At 44.7% G+C, this 21,426-nt stretch overlaps 1 protein-coding gene across 1 annotated transcript; it reads left to right on the forward strand.

The window, feature by feature from the left end:
- The first annotated feature begins 9,245 nt into the window (after positions 1-9,245).
- LOC112222613 lies at positions 9,246-20,525 on the forward strand. The gene is made up of 8 exons (XM_024385344.2): positions 9,246-9,341; positions 10,100-10,145; positions 10,227-10,425; positions 10,592-10,674; positions 11,163-11,400; positions 12,446-12,627; positions 17,414-17,680; positions 17,924-20,525. Exons 2-8 carry the CDS (start codon positions 10,116-10,118, stop codon positions 19,673-19,675), a joined length of 2,751 nt encoding a protein of 916 aa, XP_024241112.2. The 5' UTR covers positions 9,246-9,341; positions 10,100-10,115; the 3' UTR covers positions 19,676-20,525.
- The last annotated feature ends 901 nt before the right edge of the window (positions 20,526-21,426 follow it).

Below are 21,426 nucleotides of genomic sequence, written 5' to 3' on the forward strand. Positions count from 1 at the left end.
TTCGATTCTATACAAGTAAAGACCAACAAAAGTCAACTCATTCCATGGAATGTGCACCTTCTCCATGATGGCAAAAAAAGCACAAAGTACTTGAATATTTAAAGAGATTGTCAGCAGATGTGGTTTTGCTGCAAGAGTTACATTTAAAAATAAGGAGAAATGTAAGATTTAATGAGGAGCTGTGTTGTGGAGGCCTATGCTGCTTCCTACCATTAGGAAATAAGAATACACCTTTTTCCCTTACATCCCAGCACACGGACCAAGAAGGCTGTTTTCTAATGTTGAATTGTACCTTACATAGTGAATAATACACATTGATTTAATTGTACATCCCCCGGGGCAAATCTGGTGTTGTTAGATGGAATTCAAGCTATATTCGATCGAATCCAGACAGAAGCTATTATTTTATATGGAAACCTAAATCACTCATTTGGCCACTTAAACCAACATAGCAATAAAAAAAGGCAAATTCAAGGAGCCTCCAAAGAGGCTAAAATATGTCATAGCTTCAAATAATTTACAGGACACCTGGAGATTGTTATTCACAACTACAAAACTACTCCATTTATCTGATAGTAAGAAAAGCTATTCAAGAATTGAGTAACAAAAAAATATAAAAAAATGCACTCAACAATTTACTTGGTTCAAAAAGCCATGGCATATGAGATCATTCTCCTGTATCATGCTTAATTACACACAAAAACAAAGAAATTATGGGGAATGAACAGAGTGCATCTGTAACTGTTCTCTTTAGTTGAAGGAGAGGCGGACCAAAATGCGGCGTGGTAAGTGTCCATGGTTCTTTTCATACGTAAATGTACACATGAACACTACAAAACAATAAACATGGAAAACCTAAACAGTCCTTGGTAGGTGGGTGATTCTGTCAAGGATTTCCTCCTCTTCTTCCGAAGAGGAGAGGCGAAAAGGATCAGAGGACCAATATGCGGCGTGATGATGATTCATGTTTGTTTAATGAAGAAAAAACTATACATGAATAAACTAACGAAAACAATAAACGTGAGAACTCAAAACAGCCCTATCTGGTGCAAACACAAAGACAGGAACAATCACCCACAAACACACAGTGAAACCCAGGCTACCTAAATATGGTTCCCAATCTGAGACAATGACGAACACCTGCCTCTGATTGAGAACCATATCAGGCCAAACATAGAACTAGACAAACTAGACAATTAACATAGAATGCCCAACCAGATCACACCCTGACCAACCAAAACATAGAAACGTACAAAGCAAACTATGGTCAGGGTGTGACAGTACCCAAGGTGCGGACTCCGGCCGCAAAACCTGAACCTATAGGGGAGGGTCTGGGTGGGCATCTGTCCGCGGTGGCGGCTCTGGTGCTGGACGTGGCCCCCACGTGGTGCTAGGCCTACCCTGGTTAGCTTGTCATGACCCCACTGTTTCTTGGCAACAGAGGGCTCTCACAGGATGGTCCCGAGAGTGCTCGGGGAGGTGTTGAGGGGATTCCGTTGGTGCTACTACGGTAGAAAGTCCAGACCAGGTCTCCACCGTGCGCATTCCCCCTGAATGTGCCGATTTGGCTCTCGCCTTCTCAAAAAAGAAGGCGACTCAATTACCACCCTATCGACTGGGCGATTGTGCAATAAATCTCCTGGCAGACTCTGCACTTCCCAGGAGTCACGTGTATCCCCTCTCACAGGCGGCGACGGAGGCTATGGAAACATATGTCTCCGAATCCCTACGTCAGGGGTACATTCGGTCCTCCACTTCACCCGCCTCCTCGAGTTTCTTTTTTTGTGAAGAAGAAGGAGGGAGTTATGTTCTATTGGGCCCACACGTCACCCTCCTCTGGTCATCCTGGAATCGGTCAGACGGTGCGCTGTTTGGTTGGGAAGTACTGGTGGCCTACCTTGGCCAAGGACGTGAGGGTTTATGTTTCCTCCTGCTCGGTGTGTGCCCAGTGTAAGGCTCCTAGGCACCTGCCCAGAGGGAAGCTACACCCCTTACCCGGTCCACAGCGGCCTTGGTCACACCTGTCGGTGGATTTTCTTACCGACCTACCCCCCTCACAGGGAAACGATCCTGGTCATTGTGGATCAGTTCTCTAAGTCCTGCCGTCTCCTCCCTCTGCCTGGTCTCCCTACGGCCCTACAGACTGTGGAGGCCTTGTTTACGCACGCCTTCTGGCACTACAGGGTGCCTGAGGATATAGTGTCTGATCGAAGTCCCCAGTTCACTTCGAGGGTCTGGAGGGCATTCATGGAAGGTCTGGGGGTCTCGATCAGCCTTACCTCAGGGTTTCATCCCGAGAGTAATGGGCAGGTGGAGAGAGTGAACCAGGATATGGGTAGGTTTCTGCGGTCGTATTGCCAGGATCAGCCGGGGGAGTAGGCAGCGTTCGTGCCCTGGGCCGAGATGGCTCAGCACTCACTTCGCCACTCCTCCAGTAACCTCTCCCCCTTCCAGTGTGTACTGGGTTACCAGCCAGTTCTGGCGCCTTGGCATCAGAGTCAGACCGAGGCTCCAGCGGTGGACGACTGGTTCAGGCGCGCTGAGGAGACATGGAACGCCGCCCATGTTCACCTCCAGCGGGCCGTGCTGCGCCAGAAAACCAGCGCAGACCATCACTGCAGTGAGGCCCCGGTGTTCACCACGGGGGACCGAGTCTGGCTCTCGACCCGGAACCTGCCCCTCCGCCTGCCCTGCCGGAAGCTGGGTCCGCGGTTTGTGGGGCCATTTAAAGTCCTGAGGAGAATGAATGAGGTTCGTTATAGGTTACAACTTCCCCCTGATTACCGTATTAACCCCTCGTTCCATGTGTCTCTCCTCAGGCCGGTGGTGGTTGGCCCGCTCCAGGAGTCTGAGGTGCGGGAGATTCCTCCGCCCCCTCTGGACATCGATGTGGCCCAGGCATACTCCGTTCGCTCTATCCTGGATTCGAGACGTCGGGCGAGGGGCCTTCAGTACCTCGTGGAGTGGGAGGGGTACGGTCCGGAGGAGAGGTGCTGGGTTCCGGTGGAGGACGTCTTGGACCCTTCAATGCTGCGGGAGTTCCACCGTCTCTGTCCGGATCGCCCTGCGCCTCGCCCTCCGGGTCGTCCCCGAGGCCAGCGTCGGCGCGCTGCTGGATCCGCGCGTCAACGTGCGAGTCCTGTCACGACTTCTGCCGAAGTCGGGTCCTCTCCTTGTTCGGGCGGCGCTCGGCCGTCAGCGTCGCCGGTCTTCTAGCCATCATCGATCCACTTTTCATTTTCCATGTGTTTTGTCTCGTTTTTCCTCACACCTGGTTTCAATTCCCTCAATCATTTGTTGTCCATTTAACCCTCTGTTCCCCGCATGTCTTTGTGTGGGATTGTTTATTGTAAGTGCTTGTGCACGTGTTGCTTGGTGCGCGACTGTTTTTTTGTACCCAACTTATCTTGTTATCTTTATGCCGTGGGTTTTGCTATTAAACTACTCTGGCTATTACCAAGTTCTGCTCACCTGTGTCTGACTTCCCTGCCACTGATTATGTACCCCTTACAAGAAGCCATTTTGGACTGACCAATGTAGATATTTTCGAATACATACAACTTAAAAGTTTATTATCACGGAATGTCCATTTGTACATCAGAACAATCTTGAGGGTATCCTATTTGAGTCAAACAAATATATTCATATGGTAGGTAAGATATAGAAAATATTGCAGAAAGCCTATCCAACTGTCAACCTCTTAGAAAATATAAACTATTGTAACCAAGACCTAAAAAGAACCAATATTGGCACACGACTGTTGCAACATAACAAACGAAATTACGACAATTTACGCTGAATCCAGAAAAAAATAATGTACAGAATGTATTATACAAGAGGCAACATTCACAAATGATACAGCACAACGACAGTCGTGTCTTAAGTGTAAAACTAACAATGCCTCAATAATCCATGCCTTCTGGGGAATGGTGAAATCCCAAAATTAGGGTCAGGGTTAGAAAGCTAGCTGTCAGAAGTATTACAATATAAATGTAGGCCTACTTTTAATCCGTCTGTCTGCATATTTCAAGACATGCCATATGAGTGGAGCAGTGAGATAGCTGATGGGTTGGACGATATTCTTCTCGTCAATTGTCTTGAAAAAACATATACTTAACTGGAAATCAACCAATCCTTCATCGTTAAGACAATGGAAAAATCATATGCGTCATTATCTGAATATTGAATGAATGTAGGCGACGTAGAGGAACAAAATGGTGCTATTCAAGGATATGTGGCAGAGAGTAGTGCAGGCACTGGAGCTAGGTGGGAACAGGTGGGTCTGGGCAGGAGTGATGTAGTTGAAGTTTGTGTGCTTCTGTATGTTGTCTTTTGTAGCCTCTGTGTATGTTTTGTATTGTTTGAAGAAAATTAAATTAAGATAAGACACCTGCCAATATGAATCTTTAGTGTACAGTTCCTCTTTTCATTTGAGCTCATAAAGACCATTGATCTTATGACTCTATTTATCCCATAAAAGCACACAAATCAATAATTTCTGTGTTAATGCATTTACACCACTTTTTACAGTCATGTCACATGGACTTTATTTCATCTTCATTACTTTTAAGGAAGAAGCTATTATGTGGCCTGTGGATATGCTTGAGGTTACCCATGTGCTGCAACAAGGACATCTTCCATGCTTTTGGGGGGGATAAAATCACATTTTATTTGTCACAGGTGGACTTCTAGGCAGAGTTGCAAAGAAAAAGTCATATCTCAGACTGGCCAATAAAAAGAAAAGATTAAGATGGACAAAAGAACCCAGACACTGGACGGAGAGTCGCCTCTTCACTGTTGAAGTTGAGACTGGTGTTATGCGGGTACTATTTATCTATTTATCTATTCTCAAACTAGACACTCTAATGTACTTTTGCTCAGTTGTGCACCGGGGCCTCTCACTCCTCTTTCTATTCTGGTTAGGGCCAGTTTGTGCTGTTCTGTGAAGAAGGGAGTAGTACACAGCATTGTACAAGATCTTAAGTTTCTTGGTAATTTCTCGCATGGAACAGCCTTCATTTCTCAGAACAAGAAAGTTATTTGTTTCTGACCATTTTGAGCCTGTAATCGAACCCACAAATGCTGATGCTCCAGATACTTAACTAGACCAAAGAAGGCCAGTTTTATTGCTTCTTTAATCAGCACAACAGTTTTCAGCTGTGCTAACATGATTGCGAAAGGGTTTTCTAATGATCAATTAGACTTTTAAAATTATAAACTTGGATTAGCTAACACAACGTGTCATTGGAACACAGGAGTGATGGTTGCTGATAACGGGCCTCTGTATGCCTATGTAGATATTCTATGAAACATTTCTAAGTGGCCCCAAACTTTTGAACAGTACTGTAGGTAGAGTTATTAAAGTGACTATACATAGATAATAACAGAGTTGCAGCAGTGTAAAATAGGATCTGGGTAGCCCTTTGATTAGCTTTCAGGAGTCTTATGGCTTGGGGGTAGAAGCTGTTTAGAAGCATCTTGGATCTTGACTTGGTGCTCCGGTACTGCTTGCCGTGTGGTAGCGAAGAGAACAGTCTATGACTAGGGTGGCTGGACTCCTTAACAATGTTTAGGGCCTTCCTCTGGTATAGAGGTCCTGGATGGCAGGAAGTTTGGCCCCAGTCGATGAGAATGGGGGTGTGCTCGGTCCTCCTTTTCCTGTAGTCCACAATCATCTCCTTTGTCTGATCACATTGAGGGATAGGTTGTTGTTCTTGCACCACACTGTCAGGTCTCTGACCTCCTCCCTATTGGCTGTCTCGTTTTTGTCGGTGATCAGGCCACTACCACTGTTGTGTCATCGGCAAACTTAATGATGGCGTTGGAGTCGTGCCTGGCCGTGCAGTCATGAGTGAACAGGAAGTACAGGAGAGGACTGAGCACGCACCCCTGGGGAGCCCCCGTGTTGAGGATCAGCGTGGCGGATGTGTTGTTACCTACCCTTACAACTTGGGGGCGGCCCCTTCAGCAAGTACAGGATCCAGTTGCAGAGGGAGGTGTTTAGTCCCAGGGTCCTTAGCTTAGTGATGAGCTTTGAGGGCACTATGGTGTTGAACGGTGAGCTGTAGTCAATGAATAGCATTCTCACATAGGTGTTCCTTTTGTCCATGTATGAAAGGGCAGTGTGGAGTGCAATAGAGATTGCATCATCTGTGGATCTGTTGGGGCGGTATGCAAATTGAAGTGGGTCTAGGGTTTCTGGGATAATGGTGTTCATGTGAGCCATGACCAGCCTTTCAAAGCACGTCATGGCTACAGACGCGAGTGCTACGGGTCGGTAGTCATTTAGGCAGGTTACCTTAGTGTTCTTGGGCACAGGGACTATGGTGGTCTGCTTGAAACAAGTTGGTATTACAGACTCAGACAGGGAGAGGTTGAAAATGTCAGTGAAGACACTTGCCAGGTGGTCAATGCATGCTTGGAGTACACATCCTGGTAATCCGTCTGGCCCTGCGGCCTTGTGAATGTTGGCATGTTTCAGTGTTACTTGCCTCAACCCGAGCATAGAAGTAATTTAGCTCATCTGGTAGGCTCGTGTCACTGGCCAGCTCTTAGCTGTGCTTCCCTTTGTAGTCTGTAATAGTTTGCAAGCCCTGCCACGTCCGACGAGCGTCAGAGCTGGTGTAGTACGATTCCTTCCTAGTCCTGTATTGACGCTTTGCCTGTTTGATGGTTCAACGGAGGGCATAGCGGGATTTCGTATAAGCTTCCAGTTTAGTGTCCCGCTCCTTGAAAGCGACAGCTCTACCCTTTAGCTCAGTGATGTTGCCTGTAATCCATGGCTTCTGGTTGGGGTATGTACGTACAGTCACTGTGGGGACGACGCCATCAATGCACTTATTGATGAAGCCAGTGACTGATGTGGTGTACTCCTCAATGCCATTGGAAGAATCCCAGAACATATTCCAGTCTGTGTTAGCAAAACAGTCCTGTAGCTTAGCATCTGCTTCATCTGACCACTTTTTTATAGACCGAGTCACTGGTGCTTTCTGCTTTCCTGCTTGTAAGCAGGAGTCAGGAGGATAGAATTATGGTCAGATTTAACATGGAGTCATCTGTGAAATTCAGCATGGCTTCTGAGAACTTTCACTATACAGAAGTCCATTCATGTCAAGTGCATTCCACTCCTTGGAAACTGAAATTATCTAAATTTCAGATTTGGCTTGAAATTAGAGAAAGTGTATTATGTGAATAACCTCTACCTTAAGCTAGTATCTTTCCCTCTAAACTAAGAATCATCCGTCAACTGTGATAGAAGGATTGTTTTCTTAGAAAGAAAACATGAAAATGTTCTTGAATGTGGGAATGAAGTTGAATAAAGATGTCTCCTTTGCTCTATAAAGGTTTGGAACTGGGAAAATGGAAGTAATAGTGTAGAAAATAAAAAACGTTTTACCACAGTTGGCCTTTGTTCAGGTCAAGTAGTTAGGCCTCATCAAATCCAATTTTATTTGTCACATCCCCCACATCCCCCGAATTCTATTTTACCCCTGAAATGGAAACTTACGAACGAGCCCTTAATAACCAACAATGCAGAGTATTTAAAAAGTCAAACTTGTTAAATAAACTAAAGGAAAATTAGTAACACAATAAAAATAACAATAACAAGGCTATGTAGAAGAGGTACCGGCACCGAGTCAATGTGCAGGGTTACAGAGTAGTCAAGGTAATTAAGGTAATATGTACATGTAGATAGGGGTAAAATGACTATGCATAGATAATAAACAGAGAGTAGCAGCAGTGTGAGTGAAGAGTGTGAAGGAATGTGAATGTATATATATATATATATATGTGTGTGTCCAGTGAGTGTACATTGATCCTGTGCAAGAGGACAAAATCCTGCATCATTGCAAGAAATAATAATAGATAAGAATAAAACAAGGGTGTCAATGCAAATAGTCCAGGTACCCTTTTGATGAACTGTTCAGCAGTCTTATGGCTAGGAGCTGTTAAGGTCAGTGAAACTCTGCTTAACAATATCTGTGGCATTTCATTGAAATTAGCTTAACAATGTATCTTCTGTTCCATTTTGGAAATGCCCAGATGAGTTAACTTGAAAGTTTTTTGGGTTGTTTTTCCCATATAATCACACGTCACTTCTAAACTGGTTCACATAATTGAGTCATTAGAGCTGACAAACTTGAATAGCCTCCTCAAGTGGGGCTCCGTGTACATTGATGGTGCTGTTTTTTATTTAACTAGGCAAGTCAGTTAAGAACAAATTCTTATTTACAATAGCAGCCTACACCGGCCAAACCCAGACAACGCTGGGACAATTGTGCACTGCCCTATGCAACTCCCAATCACAGCCAGTTGGAATCGAACCAGGGTTTCTGTAGTGACGCCTCAAGCACTGAGATGGAGCGCCTTAGACCACTACACCACTCAGGAGCCCATGTTATGTTAGTCTACCAACCAGGACCCCTAAGTAATGGAGTTAAGTGGCAAAGCTATAGTTGGCCATGTTTATCTAGACACTAATCAATGTATTAGTCTACCTAGACAACTAATAGGGTTGTAGTAAGCTTTCAGATACTTTTAACATCTTTTCAAAAGTTGTAACATCATCTACTATGTCAGGGTCAATCCCTCTTAAGACCGTGAGCAACTTCATCTCTGAATAATTTCAGTAGTCACAGAAAGTTGACTCAATCTTGTGCCTGTAGGCCTATTCATGTTTTCTGATTGAATCGGTGTATGGTGTTTCCATGAATCTTTGGAAATCAAATCACTTATGCATGTTTCATTTATTTATTCAGTGACTGTTGCAAGGGATAGGACATTAAAAGCCCCTACTTCAACATTAAGGTTCTAGTACAGTTTTTGAAGGGCTAAGTAGTAGACCTAGGCTTTAATTTAGACTTGGAATACCTGATGTTCAAATGCTGACCCTTCTACCTCCGGAGGGTGTTTTCAGCTGTTATCGTGACTGTTGTAGACATTCCACCACAGAACAAGAAAAATAACAAGCTTGCACTTTACAAACAGTACAAGGCTATAAACAAGCAACAACAAAAATACATAGAGAGGCTGCTTTTAATAATATGCATGAAATATCAATGCAGAAGCAAGGTATCCGTCAATTTGCTATACTCCTTTAATTGATGAGTGCAAAAATGTGATTCGCAGTTCGATCACATGCGTGTCCTTTCCAAATTGCAAAGATGTCATAAACCCGCCTCTTCAGCAGCTATACTTATTTAGTGCTCAACGGCTCTGGAAGCTCAGGAGTTGATAGGCTGAATTGAAAGTTGTGCAAGCCAAAGCTGCATAAACACTTGGAGAAGAGTTTGTTCAATTTCATATTATATTTCAAATCTTTAAAACTACAATTATCTGAGGTAAGAATGTTATTCCATTGTTTTTATCAGCCTTCAAGAAATGTTTCCTTGTTTTCCTAGGCAAGGCTACCTAGTTGGTCAATCTTAAGGCAGATGGAGTCATTAGCCTGGGCTACAACAATGTGTTAGTGGTAGCCTATGTTGGCATATAGTTTTTATATATATCATTGACAGTAATTCTATCCAAAGCTCTACTTACTTGATCTTATTCGAAGCATATATTTGTCTTGTCTTTCAGTATTTTCCTTTAAATTTGATAGTCTGAGCAGAATTGCTTTCTGTGTTTATGTTTCTGGTCAATACCACTAGGCTGTGGCTTAATATTTGATCATACTAAAACCTGGATGTAAGGATGGATGACCTCTGGTTTATGTAAATATTTATTGAGTTCCTTACTGTTACTTAAATTAATTACAGAATTGTTTGAAATGGTTTCTTCATTGCAGCACTGCTGAACAGTTCATTCCCTTTCATGACTCCCATTGTTCACTGTCATCCTCCTTGGGTATGGTCAGCGCCCATTGAAGAGATAACTAGATTTCCATGCTAGGAGCATAGAACAACTGATATCATTGTGGCACCCTAGCAGCTGACATTACCATGTAAACAGGGTGTTAGATTCAAGATAAGGAAGTAATTATGAAACAGATGTGAGAAAGACTGCTCGGGGCATTCTGCTTTGCCCCCTGTGTCCCTATGAGGTGTTTGCCTGACAGTCACTAAGGTAATTCACTCTTTCTACATATTCTGTTTTACAGGATTGGTGAAGAGGACATGTCGTACACAAATAATCATTACATTGAGGTGAGCTGGAAAATATATGAAAACAATAACCAGGGGTTAAACGTTTGATTCCAAGGGAGTAAATTGTCCTTCTATCCCCAGGCCAACGCCGTGCAACGTGTGGCTAGTCTGCCGCTCTTCAACTCCGCCCTGAAAACTGTTGTTTCAGTTTACATGGACGTAAAGGGCCGTTACCCGCTCCTGGGTGTGGTGGGGGGCGTGGCTGAGATTGGGGTGCGTAATGCGTCCCAGGCTGCCATTCTCCGTGCCACCCCCCTCCTACTTAGTCTGGAGCCCCAGAGTGAGTCCACTGAATACTGAATACTCTACTGATTGATTATACCCTATTGCCTTATAACTCTCATCTGCCATCAAATAGAAAATGTAAAATGTGAATAACTTTAACATGGATGCCACTGCTACCATTAAATAACTCTAACTTTTGGATTCCATCCCTCACATTGCAGTTGAGGTCGTCAATAACTATGCTTGTATGGGCTTGGACCAGCTGGAAAAAAACTTTCCCGTCCTGCACCAGTCTACAGAGGAGGTGGGTGTCTTCTCTCTCTGTTTCTGTTCTGCCTGGCCCACTGGGTGATGATGCAGTGTGTGAGGCTGACTGACTGGTCTGTTATCGGAGACACATTCTGATTGTTCCAGCATTAACTGACCTTTCACACCACTTTATAGTCTATTAGATGCATTACCAGAGTTTCAATAGTTGACATTGACATTAAGTTTAATGGCGTTAGACTATGTGGAAGGTTACTGCTATTGATCATTAGTCATGTTGGATGGATTTCATTTATAACATCCTACTATTGCTCTGACTGATTATTTTTTCCCTTTTTCTAAATTCCAAACTGCCTCTCTCCCTTTCTTTCTACCTTATCATCTACAACTATTCTACCACTCCCACCTCCCCCTTTTACTTCACGCGCCATCTTTCACTTCTTTCATTATCTCAACACCCTGCTACTTCTTTATCACCCTATTCCCTACAACCCTCCTCTCCTCCACCCCCGATCCTCCCCACAGGTATTGGGTCACCTGAAGGATGCCTTCTTTCTGACCCTGGATGACGTGCAACTGCGTGTGAATGATGAGCTGGACGGGATACAGGGGCGCTGGGACAAGCTGACCGATGCCACCTGGTACTACCTCCTGGCTCTGCAGGAGTCACAGCTGGGTCAGATAGCCACCTCGGGCCTGGACGACATCCTCACACGCTCAGAGGAGGCCATGGCCAAGTACATGCCCCTGACGGCTACACTGCGTGAGTTTTGGTGGAGGGTAGTGGAGGGGCTAGTGCACTTTACACAGTCTTTGCCGAATGGTGGATCGGGAGGCTGTCTTTCCGCTGAAGTGTATTCATGAATGCTTTATGAGGTCTTTGGTCTAAAATCAGGTAACAGTATACAGTGTACACCACAATCTGCATGGTCATCCTATTGCTGCTTTCTGAGCTTTACCACAGGGGTTGTTAATGCTCTTCAAGTGTTTGATAATGTCCCTACTAATTTGTTTTGAGGCTGTTCTAATACACAATGACATCCATAATATCAGATTTGAGAATAAAAACTTATTTTCAAATGTTTTTATTGTGTTGTTTTGTAAATATTTTAATCATAGGAAAACTTATAATAAATAACTAATTAAAATAGAGCATAATTGATATCCTGCTGTCTGTAAAGGAGATCAAATCAACATGAAATCAGATCAAATCAACCAGATTGATGTGATGCACTGTTGTCTTGGTAACATTGCAGTACATTATCAAGTCATAGTGACTCATATCCTCACTTGAAATATAAAGTGTGCTTGTAAATTCTATTTCCTTTCATCGTTCATCAACATGTAAACAATCAAGCATGTTTTTAGATGATGGTGTGTAATTGTAGAGTGCATAGACGGTGTTGATCAGACAGTGTGTCACACTGATGATGCTCTGTGTGTGGGGGAAGAGGTGTTTGGAAGGGGTGATAGGAGTTGTGATGCCTGTGTGGAAGAAATGACACATAGCCTACCGTGCAAATACAACCAACTACTAGTAACCCACTGGGCACAGACGTCAATTCAACGTCTACTCCACATTCGTTCAACAACGTTGATTCAACAACGTTGATTCAACCAGTGTGTGCCCAGTGGGAAGTATATGTCCCTAACACCTCGCTCTGTCAATATGGCTATGTCCAGTCTTCTTCGAATATTGGACGCTACAGTTACGAGGGCAGGTTTTGGCAACAAAGACACATCTACATCTTTCTGTTGAGTTGACCACACTATATTTGTCTTTTGATTTGCCTCTGTGTGCTCCCCAGGCCTAGAGTGGGAGAGGAGGACACAGCAGTATGAGGATGAAGATGGGGAGGATGAGCCTGGGTTGTGGACGCGGTTCCGAGGCCTCCTGCTCTGTCTGAGCCTGCACCTGTACCACCGCCTGCTGAAGCTCAGAAACAGGCTGGAGCAGGCTATGGGGATGCTACAGGATGCTTCCGAAAGGGTGAGAATCACCTAGAACCCTCTCTATGGCTGTGCCTGTAGCCTCAACTACAGCCCTCTTGCTTTACACGTATCACGTCCTAGCCCAGGTCAATCTGCTCTCTCCTCTTCGTCCTCTCACACTATGACTCTCATTCATCTGAACCACCCATCCTTTGCCACCCTCCATGTCTCACTCCCCTGTTTTTTACACCTTTCTCTTCCTTCTCGTTTTCTTCCACACACCAATCTGTTCCTCATTGCTGTCAGACCTCGCATCCATCATGATAAACTATACCGCCTCCTCTTTACTCAATCAGAGTGCAGCACAAAATCGAACAAGGTATTAAAGACATTTAGATGTACAGTTAAAATAGTCTAACATTCAGACAATATAATAATTTACACTAAAAGTAAAACATAATGACAATAACAATGTAATGATAAAATAACAACACAACAGAATAACTTTAAATGGATGAATAAAACATAGCATTTTCAGGCAGCACCTCAGCTGCTCTTTGTTGACCTCCTCTGTAATCACTTGATGCTAGGATGCATCGGGAGGTTCTCTAACCAACACAACATCCTCGCCTGTCTCTGTCTGCCTTTATTGGGTTTGGGTTAAATAGAAGCAGACTACGTGCCCAGAGACATGGTCAGTGCTCTCTGTGAAGGCTCTAGGGCACTCCCTGCATTTCCTGTCTACATGAGCAGAGGGCTGGGGCTCAGCCCTTACCTGGGAACAGAGTTCTGAGCACGGAGAACCGTCATTAAGATGTAGCAGACTCAAATCTCCTGGGGCAATAGCAGACTCTATGGCCTAGGACAGAAGGAGGGGAGGGAGGGGAGGGAAAGCTTATGAGACAAGCGAGACGACAACATTTGAATAGAGGGCTAGATAGTTCACATAAAACGTTTTTGTTATCCTTGTTATCTTTTGAAGAATTTATTTTGAGCATGCACAGGGAAAGGGATAGAAAGGGACATGAAATCTGCAACAAAAATGTCCACAAGAGATACATAGTACGTCAACATGAAAAGCATCATGACAATGGCACCACTGCCATCCAAATTAACAATTTGAAAGGGACAAAGATTTAAAAAAAATTTTTTTTAACCTGTATTTAACTAGGCAAGTCAGTTAAGAACAAATTCTTATTTAGAATGACAGCCTACCGGGGAACAGTGGGTTAACTGCCTTGTTCATGGGCAGAAAGACAGATTTGACCTTGTCAGCTCAGAGAGTCGATCCAGCAACCTTTCAGGTATTGGCCCAGCGCTCTAACCACTAAGCTACCTCCCATCCTGAGAATGGTCCCTGTGGGATTTGGCCTATGTGAGCTTTAGAGCCTACCACTGCCCCTGCAGCACACACTCAGACAGATAAACACACAGAGCGATGAGGAGATATGAGGGCTGGGGGGGCAAGACTTTGATGGACCAATAAGACAATAAGACAATAAGACCAATAAGACACAGACAGTAAACAAAAAACACTATGGTGGCATGTTTAGAAATTCATTCATTGTGAGGCTTACTGTTGATATGAAGCTCAAGCTGGGTTTAGGTCAGTTGAAATTGGGAGTATTTTCAATAATAGGGTCACTATATGGAGGCTTTTAGGAAAGAGGATGAATATTGAGAAGAATAACTACTAGAATTTCAATGGATTGTTTTATAATACATACATTTTTAGGTTTACGGTTCAGTGACCTAAAATTGGGTGTATAGCGAAGATGTCAAAGTAGTTACTGAATAAAAAAATATAAAAATGAACAGTAACACTAGGAAATGTTTAATGCATTTTCGTAGAGATATTATATGTTTTTCCTTACAACTATAGGGTTTCCAGCAGCCTCTTTGCTTGAACCTCTTGTAATGTGCTGTGATGGAACGACCTGAGTCCCCATTTTTCCCAGGGGTAATTGGTGATAAATGACCCTAACTGCTGCTGCAGGCTGCTGGCTTGAGAGAGAGGAGAATAGGCTGGTGCTGAAAGCCCACCAATGAGGGTCGGCCTCATCAGACAAACACCCTCATTAATGCTCCTGCACACTCTCCCATAGAGACTGAGGCACTGGGACAGATATGTGTGTGTGTGAGACAGCGATTGCGTGTGTGTGTGTGGTGTCCTCAGATGTCCTACATTGATGAAATGTGGCAGCAGGTACCATGCTGCATTGTTACGTTTGCCCTGAGTCTGTCCCCAGGCTACTTTGGGCCAGTGTCCTGTCTCCTCACCAGAATCCTTGGTTTGGTTTCACACAGCAGGAACACAAGGGGATAGTCTGTCACTTAGCTGACCCAAATACCTCTCCCACCACTTGTTGTCTTCCCCACCAAAACTGTGGTACTTTTGGCCTAGTTCTAGAGACTTGGTAAAATGTGTTTGCCTATCTGGAGCTGTTGATCCGCACTACAAGCTCACATGTAAAAGTCTGGAGGATGGTGTGGTTTGATCTGCTTCTAGTTCCACGTTACTGCTGCGGTAAACAAGATACGCTGTCAGGCATCACAAGTGATGTGATATGTCAGATCTTATAATGCAGAAGAGAACAGATGTAAAAAGAATGACGCATTTCATCAACGGTCATATTCAAGTGTCCTCCAGGTCAGATGACATCCTCTTGGCAGTGGACGGACATTGGTTGCTTTTTATGGCTAAATGACTAGTTTTACAGTGACTGTCAGTTTGTCATGTTTGTTTTTTCAACTTCACAAATAGTGGCGAGAAATCGCTTTAAAGGGTCCTTCAACAATTTCCCCAAAGACTGATGAAATGCATATACAGTTGGAAGTCAGAAATTTACATACACTTGGTTGGAGTCATTAAAACTTGTTTTTCAACCACTCCACAAATTTCTTGTTAACAAACTACAGTTTTGGCAAGTCGATTAGGACATCTACTTTGTGCATGACACAAGTCATTTTTCCAACAATTGTTTACAGGAAGATTATTTCACTTATAACTCACAGTATCACAATTCCAGTGTTCAGAAGTTTACATACACTCAGTTGACTGTGCCTTTAAACAGAAAATGATGTCATGCCTTTAGAATCTTCTGATAGGCTAATTGACATAATTTGAGTCAATTGGAGGTGTACCTGTGGATGCATTTCAAGGCCTACCTTCAAACTCAGTGCCTCTTTGCTTGACATCATGGGAAAATCAAAAGATATCAGCCAAGACCTCAAAAAACATTTGTAGACCTCCACAAGTCTGGTTCATCCTTGGGAGCAATTTCCAAAAGCCTGAAGGTACCACGTTCATCTGTACAAACAATAGTACGCAAGTATCAACACTGTGGGACTACGCAGCCATCATACCGCTCAGGAAGGAGACGTGTTCTGTCTCCTAGAGATGAACGTACTTTGGTGTGAAAAGTGCAAATCAATCCCAGAACAACAGCAAAGGACCTTGTGAAAATCCTGGAGGAAACAGGTACAAAAGTATCTATATCCACAGTAAAACGAGTCCTATATCGATATAACCTGAAAGGCCGCTCAGCATGGAAAAAGCCACTGCTCCAGAATCGCCATAAAAAAGCCAGTGTCAAGTCCTGACCTTAGTTCCTTTTTTTATGTCTCTGTTTTAGTTTGGTCAGGGCGTGAGTTGGGGTGGGCATTCTATGTTTTGTAGTCTAGGTTTTGTATTTCTATGTGTTTGGCCTGGTATGGTTCCCAATCAGAGGTAGCTGGCAATCGTTGTCTCTGATTGAGAACCATACTTAGGTAGCCTGTTCCCACCTGTGTTTGTGGGTCGTTGTTTTCTGTCTTTGTGTGTCTGCACCAGACACAACTGTTTTGTTTGTGCCGCTTTGTTTGTTTTTTTTTGTTCTAGTGTTCAGTTTCTTTATTAAATCTACCATGAACACATACACTGCTGCACCTTGGTCTTCTCCTTCCAACAGCCGTTACAGCCAGACTACGGTTTGCAACTGCACATGGGGACAAAGATTGTACTTTTTGGAGAACTGTCCTCTGGTCTGATGAAACAAAAATACAACTGTTTGGCCATAATGACCATCGTTATGTTTGGAGGAAAAAGGGGGAGGCTTGCAAGCCGAAGAACATTATCCCAACCGTGAAGCACGGGGTGGCAGCATCATGTTGTGTGGGTGCTTTGCTGCAGGAGGGACTGGTGCACTTCACAAAATAGATGACATCACGAGGAAAGAAAATGATGTGGATATATTGAAGCAACATCTCAAGACGTCAGTCAGGAAGTTAAAGCTTGGTTGCAAATGGGTCTTCCAAATTGACTATGACCCTAAGCATACTTCCAAAGTTGTGGCAAAATGGCTTAAGGACAACAAAGTCAAGGTATTGGAGTGGCCATCATAAAGCCCTGACCTCAATCCTATAGAACATTTGTGGGCAGAACTGAAAAAGTGTGTGCAAGCAAGGAGGCCTACAAACCTGACTCAGTTACACCTGCTCTGTGAGGAGGAATGGGCCAAAATCACCCATCCAACTTATTGTGGGAAGGTTGTGGAAGGCTACCCGAAACGTTTGACCCAAGTTAAACAATTTAAAGGCAATGCTACCAAACTTCTGATCCACAGGGAATGTGATGAATGAAATAAATAATTTTCTCTACTCTTATTCTGACATTTCACATTCTTAAAAAAAAGTGGTGTTCCTAACTGACCTAAAACAGGGAATCTTTACTAGGATGTCAGGAATTGTGTGAAACTGAGTTTAAATGTATTTGGCTGAGGTGTATGTAAACTTCTGACTTCAACTGTAACTGCCATTATAAGTCTGTCAGTCTTCAGCTAAGTGCCTTATCATTGTATCATCAGATCGGCCTGAGCAGGTTGCTGGAGGTGGTAGGCTCTGTGCTCCAGAGACTGCAGCTGCTCTACGTATACCAGTTGTTGCGTCTAGAGGTCGTGAGGAGGCTAGCCCTGGACCAGCTGAAGGCCCAGGTACGGGTCCTGGCTGAACTGGGGCCCGTCAAGCAGCTGTTGGGACTGCCTGCTCAGGTGCAGCTTGTGGTGGCTGACCTGCAGGAGCTGGGCAAGATCCTACTACAGCTGCTGGTCAACAGCACCCCTCTCTACAACATGGTGAGCATTCTAGATTATAGTTGCACCCTTCCTTACTAGGTTACTTAACCTTCCTCTTTGTATCATCTCCCCTCGTCTAATCTCTCCTTTATTTGCCCTTATATGTCGCTCTGTATGTATATTCCCCACAGTCTTAATCCCCTGTGTACCCCCACCTTTTATCTCGGTCGCTTTCTCTCTCTGTCTCTCTCTGTCTCTCTGTCTGTCTCTCTTTCTCTCTCTCTCTCTCTGTCTCTGTCTCAGCTCCAGCAGCCAAGTGATCAGGATGTGGAGGACTTCCTCAACCACCAGGAATCCATGTCCTCTGACACCACTCGCCGCAGTTCTGCCAATAGCCTCTTTCTCAAGGCCATGGACGGCCGCCCACACAAACGCACAAGCTTGTATGCCCGCTCCCAAAGGGGCTCAACCAGTGCCCCCAGTCCAGCCCCAGCCAAATCGCCCAACAGCAGCCATGGCAGCCAGAAGCAGGATGACCAGACTCTATCTCTGGAGCTCAAGGACCTGGATCTCCCTTTCACCATCGCTGTGTGTCATCGCTCTTCAGTACGCAGGGGCTCATCCAGCAGTATCAATCCCCCAGACCCCAGTCCAGTCCCCGACCCAGCCTCGGCTAACCCAGCCAACGGCGATGACCAGCCTCTCTCTCGCCAGGGCAGCCAGAAGCCAGATGACCAGCCTCTCTCTCGCCGGGGCAGCCAGATGCCAGAGGATCAGCCTCTCTCTCTGGAGCTAGACCCCCTGGAGCTCCCTTCTACAAGCACCGTGCTTCGACCCTCCTCGGCTGCCGAAGTCCTCCTTGGCTCCATCCTCCAGTACCTGAGCTCTGAGCCACCCTCGGACGAGACCATTATACCCAAGGTGGAGACCACTGAAGACCTGAGCCCTGAGAAAGTCTCAGATGAGGCCATGGCACTCGAGGTGGAGAGCACTGAGTACTACTCAGATGCTAGAGATGTGAGCCCATCCAGACGCAACAGCCTATCTGCCCACTCCCACAGAAGCTCATCAAGTGCTGGTAACCTGGATGACCAGCCTCTCTCTCGCCGGGGCAGCCAGAAGCCAGATGATCAACCTCTCTCTCGCCGGGGCAGCCAGAAGCCAGACGACCAGCCTCTTTTTCTGGAGCTGGACCCCCTAGAGCTTCATTCTACCAGCACTGTGAGTCACCCCTCCTTGGCTGCCGAGGTCCTTCTAGGTTCCATCCTCCAGTACATTAGCTCTGAGCCACTCTCAGACGAGCCTGTTGTACCCGAGGTGGAGACCACCAAGAACCACACAGAAGCCAGAGACGAGAGCCCACCCAGATGCAAGAGCCTGTCTGTTCGCTCCCGCAGAAGCTCATCAAGTGCTGGCAACCCATCAAACGTCCGCCAGGGCAGCCAGATGCGGAATGAAGAGCCTCTCTCTGTGGAGTTCAACGTCCTGGAGGTCTCTTCTACCAGTGCTTTGCGCCGCCGATCCTTGGCTGCCGAGGTCCTCCTTGGCCCCATCCTCCAGTACCTGAGCTCTGAACCATCCTCAGATGAGACCGTTATACCCGAGGTGGAGACCGCAGAGAAGAATGCACACGCAAAAGATGAGAGCCCACCCAGACACCAGAGCATGTCTCCCCGCTCCCGCAGGAGCTCGTCCAGTGCTGTTGTGCCCGAGGTGGAGACTACTGAGTACTACTTTGACGAAGGAAACGGCAGCCCACTCAGACGCAAGAGCCTGTCAATCCGCTCCTGCAGGAGCTCATCCAGTGGAGGCAACGCCCCAGCCCCCGGGCTAACCCCGGACAACCCACACAATGACCGCCAGGGCAGCCAGATGCAGGACAGCCTGGAGGAGTTGGACACCCTGGCCATCCCTTCTACCAGCACCATGCGTCGCCGCTCCTGGGCTGTCGAGGTCCTCCTAGACCCCATCCTGCAGTACCTGAACCCTGGGCACTCAGAAAAGGCCGATATAGAAGAGGTCGAAATACCCGTTGTGGAGGCCACAGAGCACTAAGAAGTCACCAGTGTCCTAGAAATGGCCTCCCTTTGCAGGCCCAGGTGTGAGACTTATTAGTTGATTTTAGTTTGTGGGTACACATAGGGGGGCCATAGTTCAGCAGACATAATCTGTGATCGGTCCATTGGAATCCAAAATGTGTCAATGTATGTCACTGAAAGATTCAGGCGTTCTTCTTCATGTACAGACGCCAACCCACATTTGTTTTGGTTTCCTAACTGAGCATCATGTGACATTATACACCTTGCACCCCATTATATATTAGACCTAACTATTCTTCAATGATGTGCTAACCTGATGTCGCATTCTGTTTTCTTTTACACTAAGTAGCCGTGAGAAACATAGCTTGTCATGATTAAAGGTTGAATATGGATTGGCCTAAATATGGATGATGGAAGGATGTTGAATGTGTTGATTGAGGAATGAGCATCAAATAGACAGTAGAAAATGTGTATGTCTTTATTACAATGTCATAACATTTAATATTTCATAACATATAATACATGACACATTTAGATTGTCCTACAGTACGCATCAACATAATATTGGTTGTATTCAAGAAATAAATAACATTTGTATTGCTGCGGTGAAATGTATTGAGGTTATGAAGCGTGAAATAAAGTGCCATTTCCCCATCTAGAGTACAGTACTCAGCTCATACATGTACTTTCCCAGAATAACCCATTCATGTTTCATGCATTGCATAAAGGTGAACATTACAACATATAACTTTTCCCAAATATTTATTACACAGAAATTAAATAGTTTTATCCACATTAGAGAGAAAATAGTAGACGGCACGTGTCAAACTATTGATTTATGACCCTATGTCCGGATGACGTGTGCATGCCCATATTTGGGTATCTGGTCAGGACATCCTGGCGGGAAGTTATCACGTGCTCTAGGGAGTGCCAATATAGGGGCATCCTGTCAGGACATCCTGTTCCTGTTCTCATGCCTTAGAGTGAGTGTTAATTTATGCATATAGTGCATCTATTCCTTTGAAGCTGTCACGCTTTAGTTGGTGTTTATTTAACAAGATAGTGCATAACCTTTTAAATATTTAGCCTTTTAAATATTTATGTTTATAACATGCTGTTGTAGAAAAGACTGTATTCATATCAAATAATACATTGTTTTAAAACCACAGACCCATTTTCCCAGAAAAGCCTTTCTCCACGAGAGAGAAAACGATCAATTCCCATTCATTAAAGGGTGAGGTACAATTTTAAAACCATTTATTTAATTCAAAATATTTAGTACAGACCTTTTAAAACATGTTATAGTTAAACAATTTTACTATTCCTTTCTTGCAGATAAAGGGCCCGGTTCTAGGTTTATACATCCTGCCGTTTCCAATTCCACTCTGTCGTCAAGACAGGCCTCTTGCTCGTAGGATATCCCACACAAGCCCCAGCTCCGTAAGTTTTCCAGGCACAATGTAGTTCACATCCAGACAGGCTTTGGAAAATATATACGAACTAGCAGATTTTGTAGCATCTCTACTATATCGCTACTCTGACATATTACGGTGGTCTTTTTTAAAAGTCAATAAACATGTGTGTAAAGTGTACACTTTTGTTTCACAGATTTTATGCCCTCCTATTGTTGAATTGCTTAGATTAAAAAAACATTGTTTCAAACATCCCTGCAGAGACATATACACACCCCCCCCCCCAGGATAGATCAAATGCCGACACATGCTTTAACATATACAAATGCACTATCTTGTTAAATAAACACCAACT

The sequence above is a fragment of the Oncorhynchus tshawytscha genome, linkage group LG23 (assembly GCF_018296145.1).
Source record: "Oncorhynchus tshawytscha isolate Ot180627B linkage group LG23, Otsh_v2.0, whole genome shotgun sequence".
Classification (NCBI taxonomy): domain Eukaryota; kingdom Metazoa; phylum Chordata; class Actinopteri; order Salmoniformes; family Salmonidae; genus Oncorhynchus; species Oncorhynchus tshawytscha.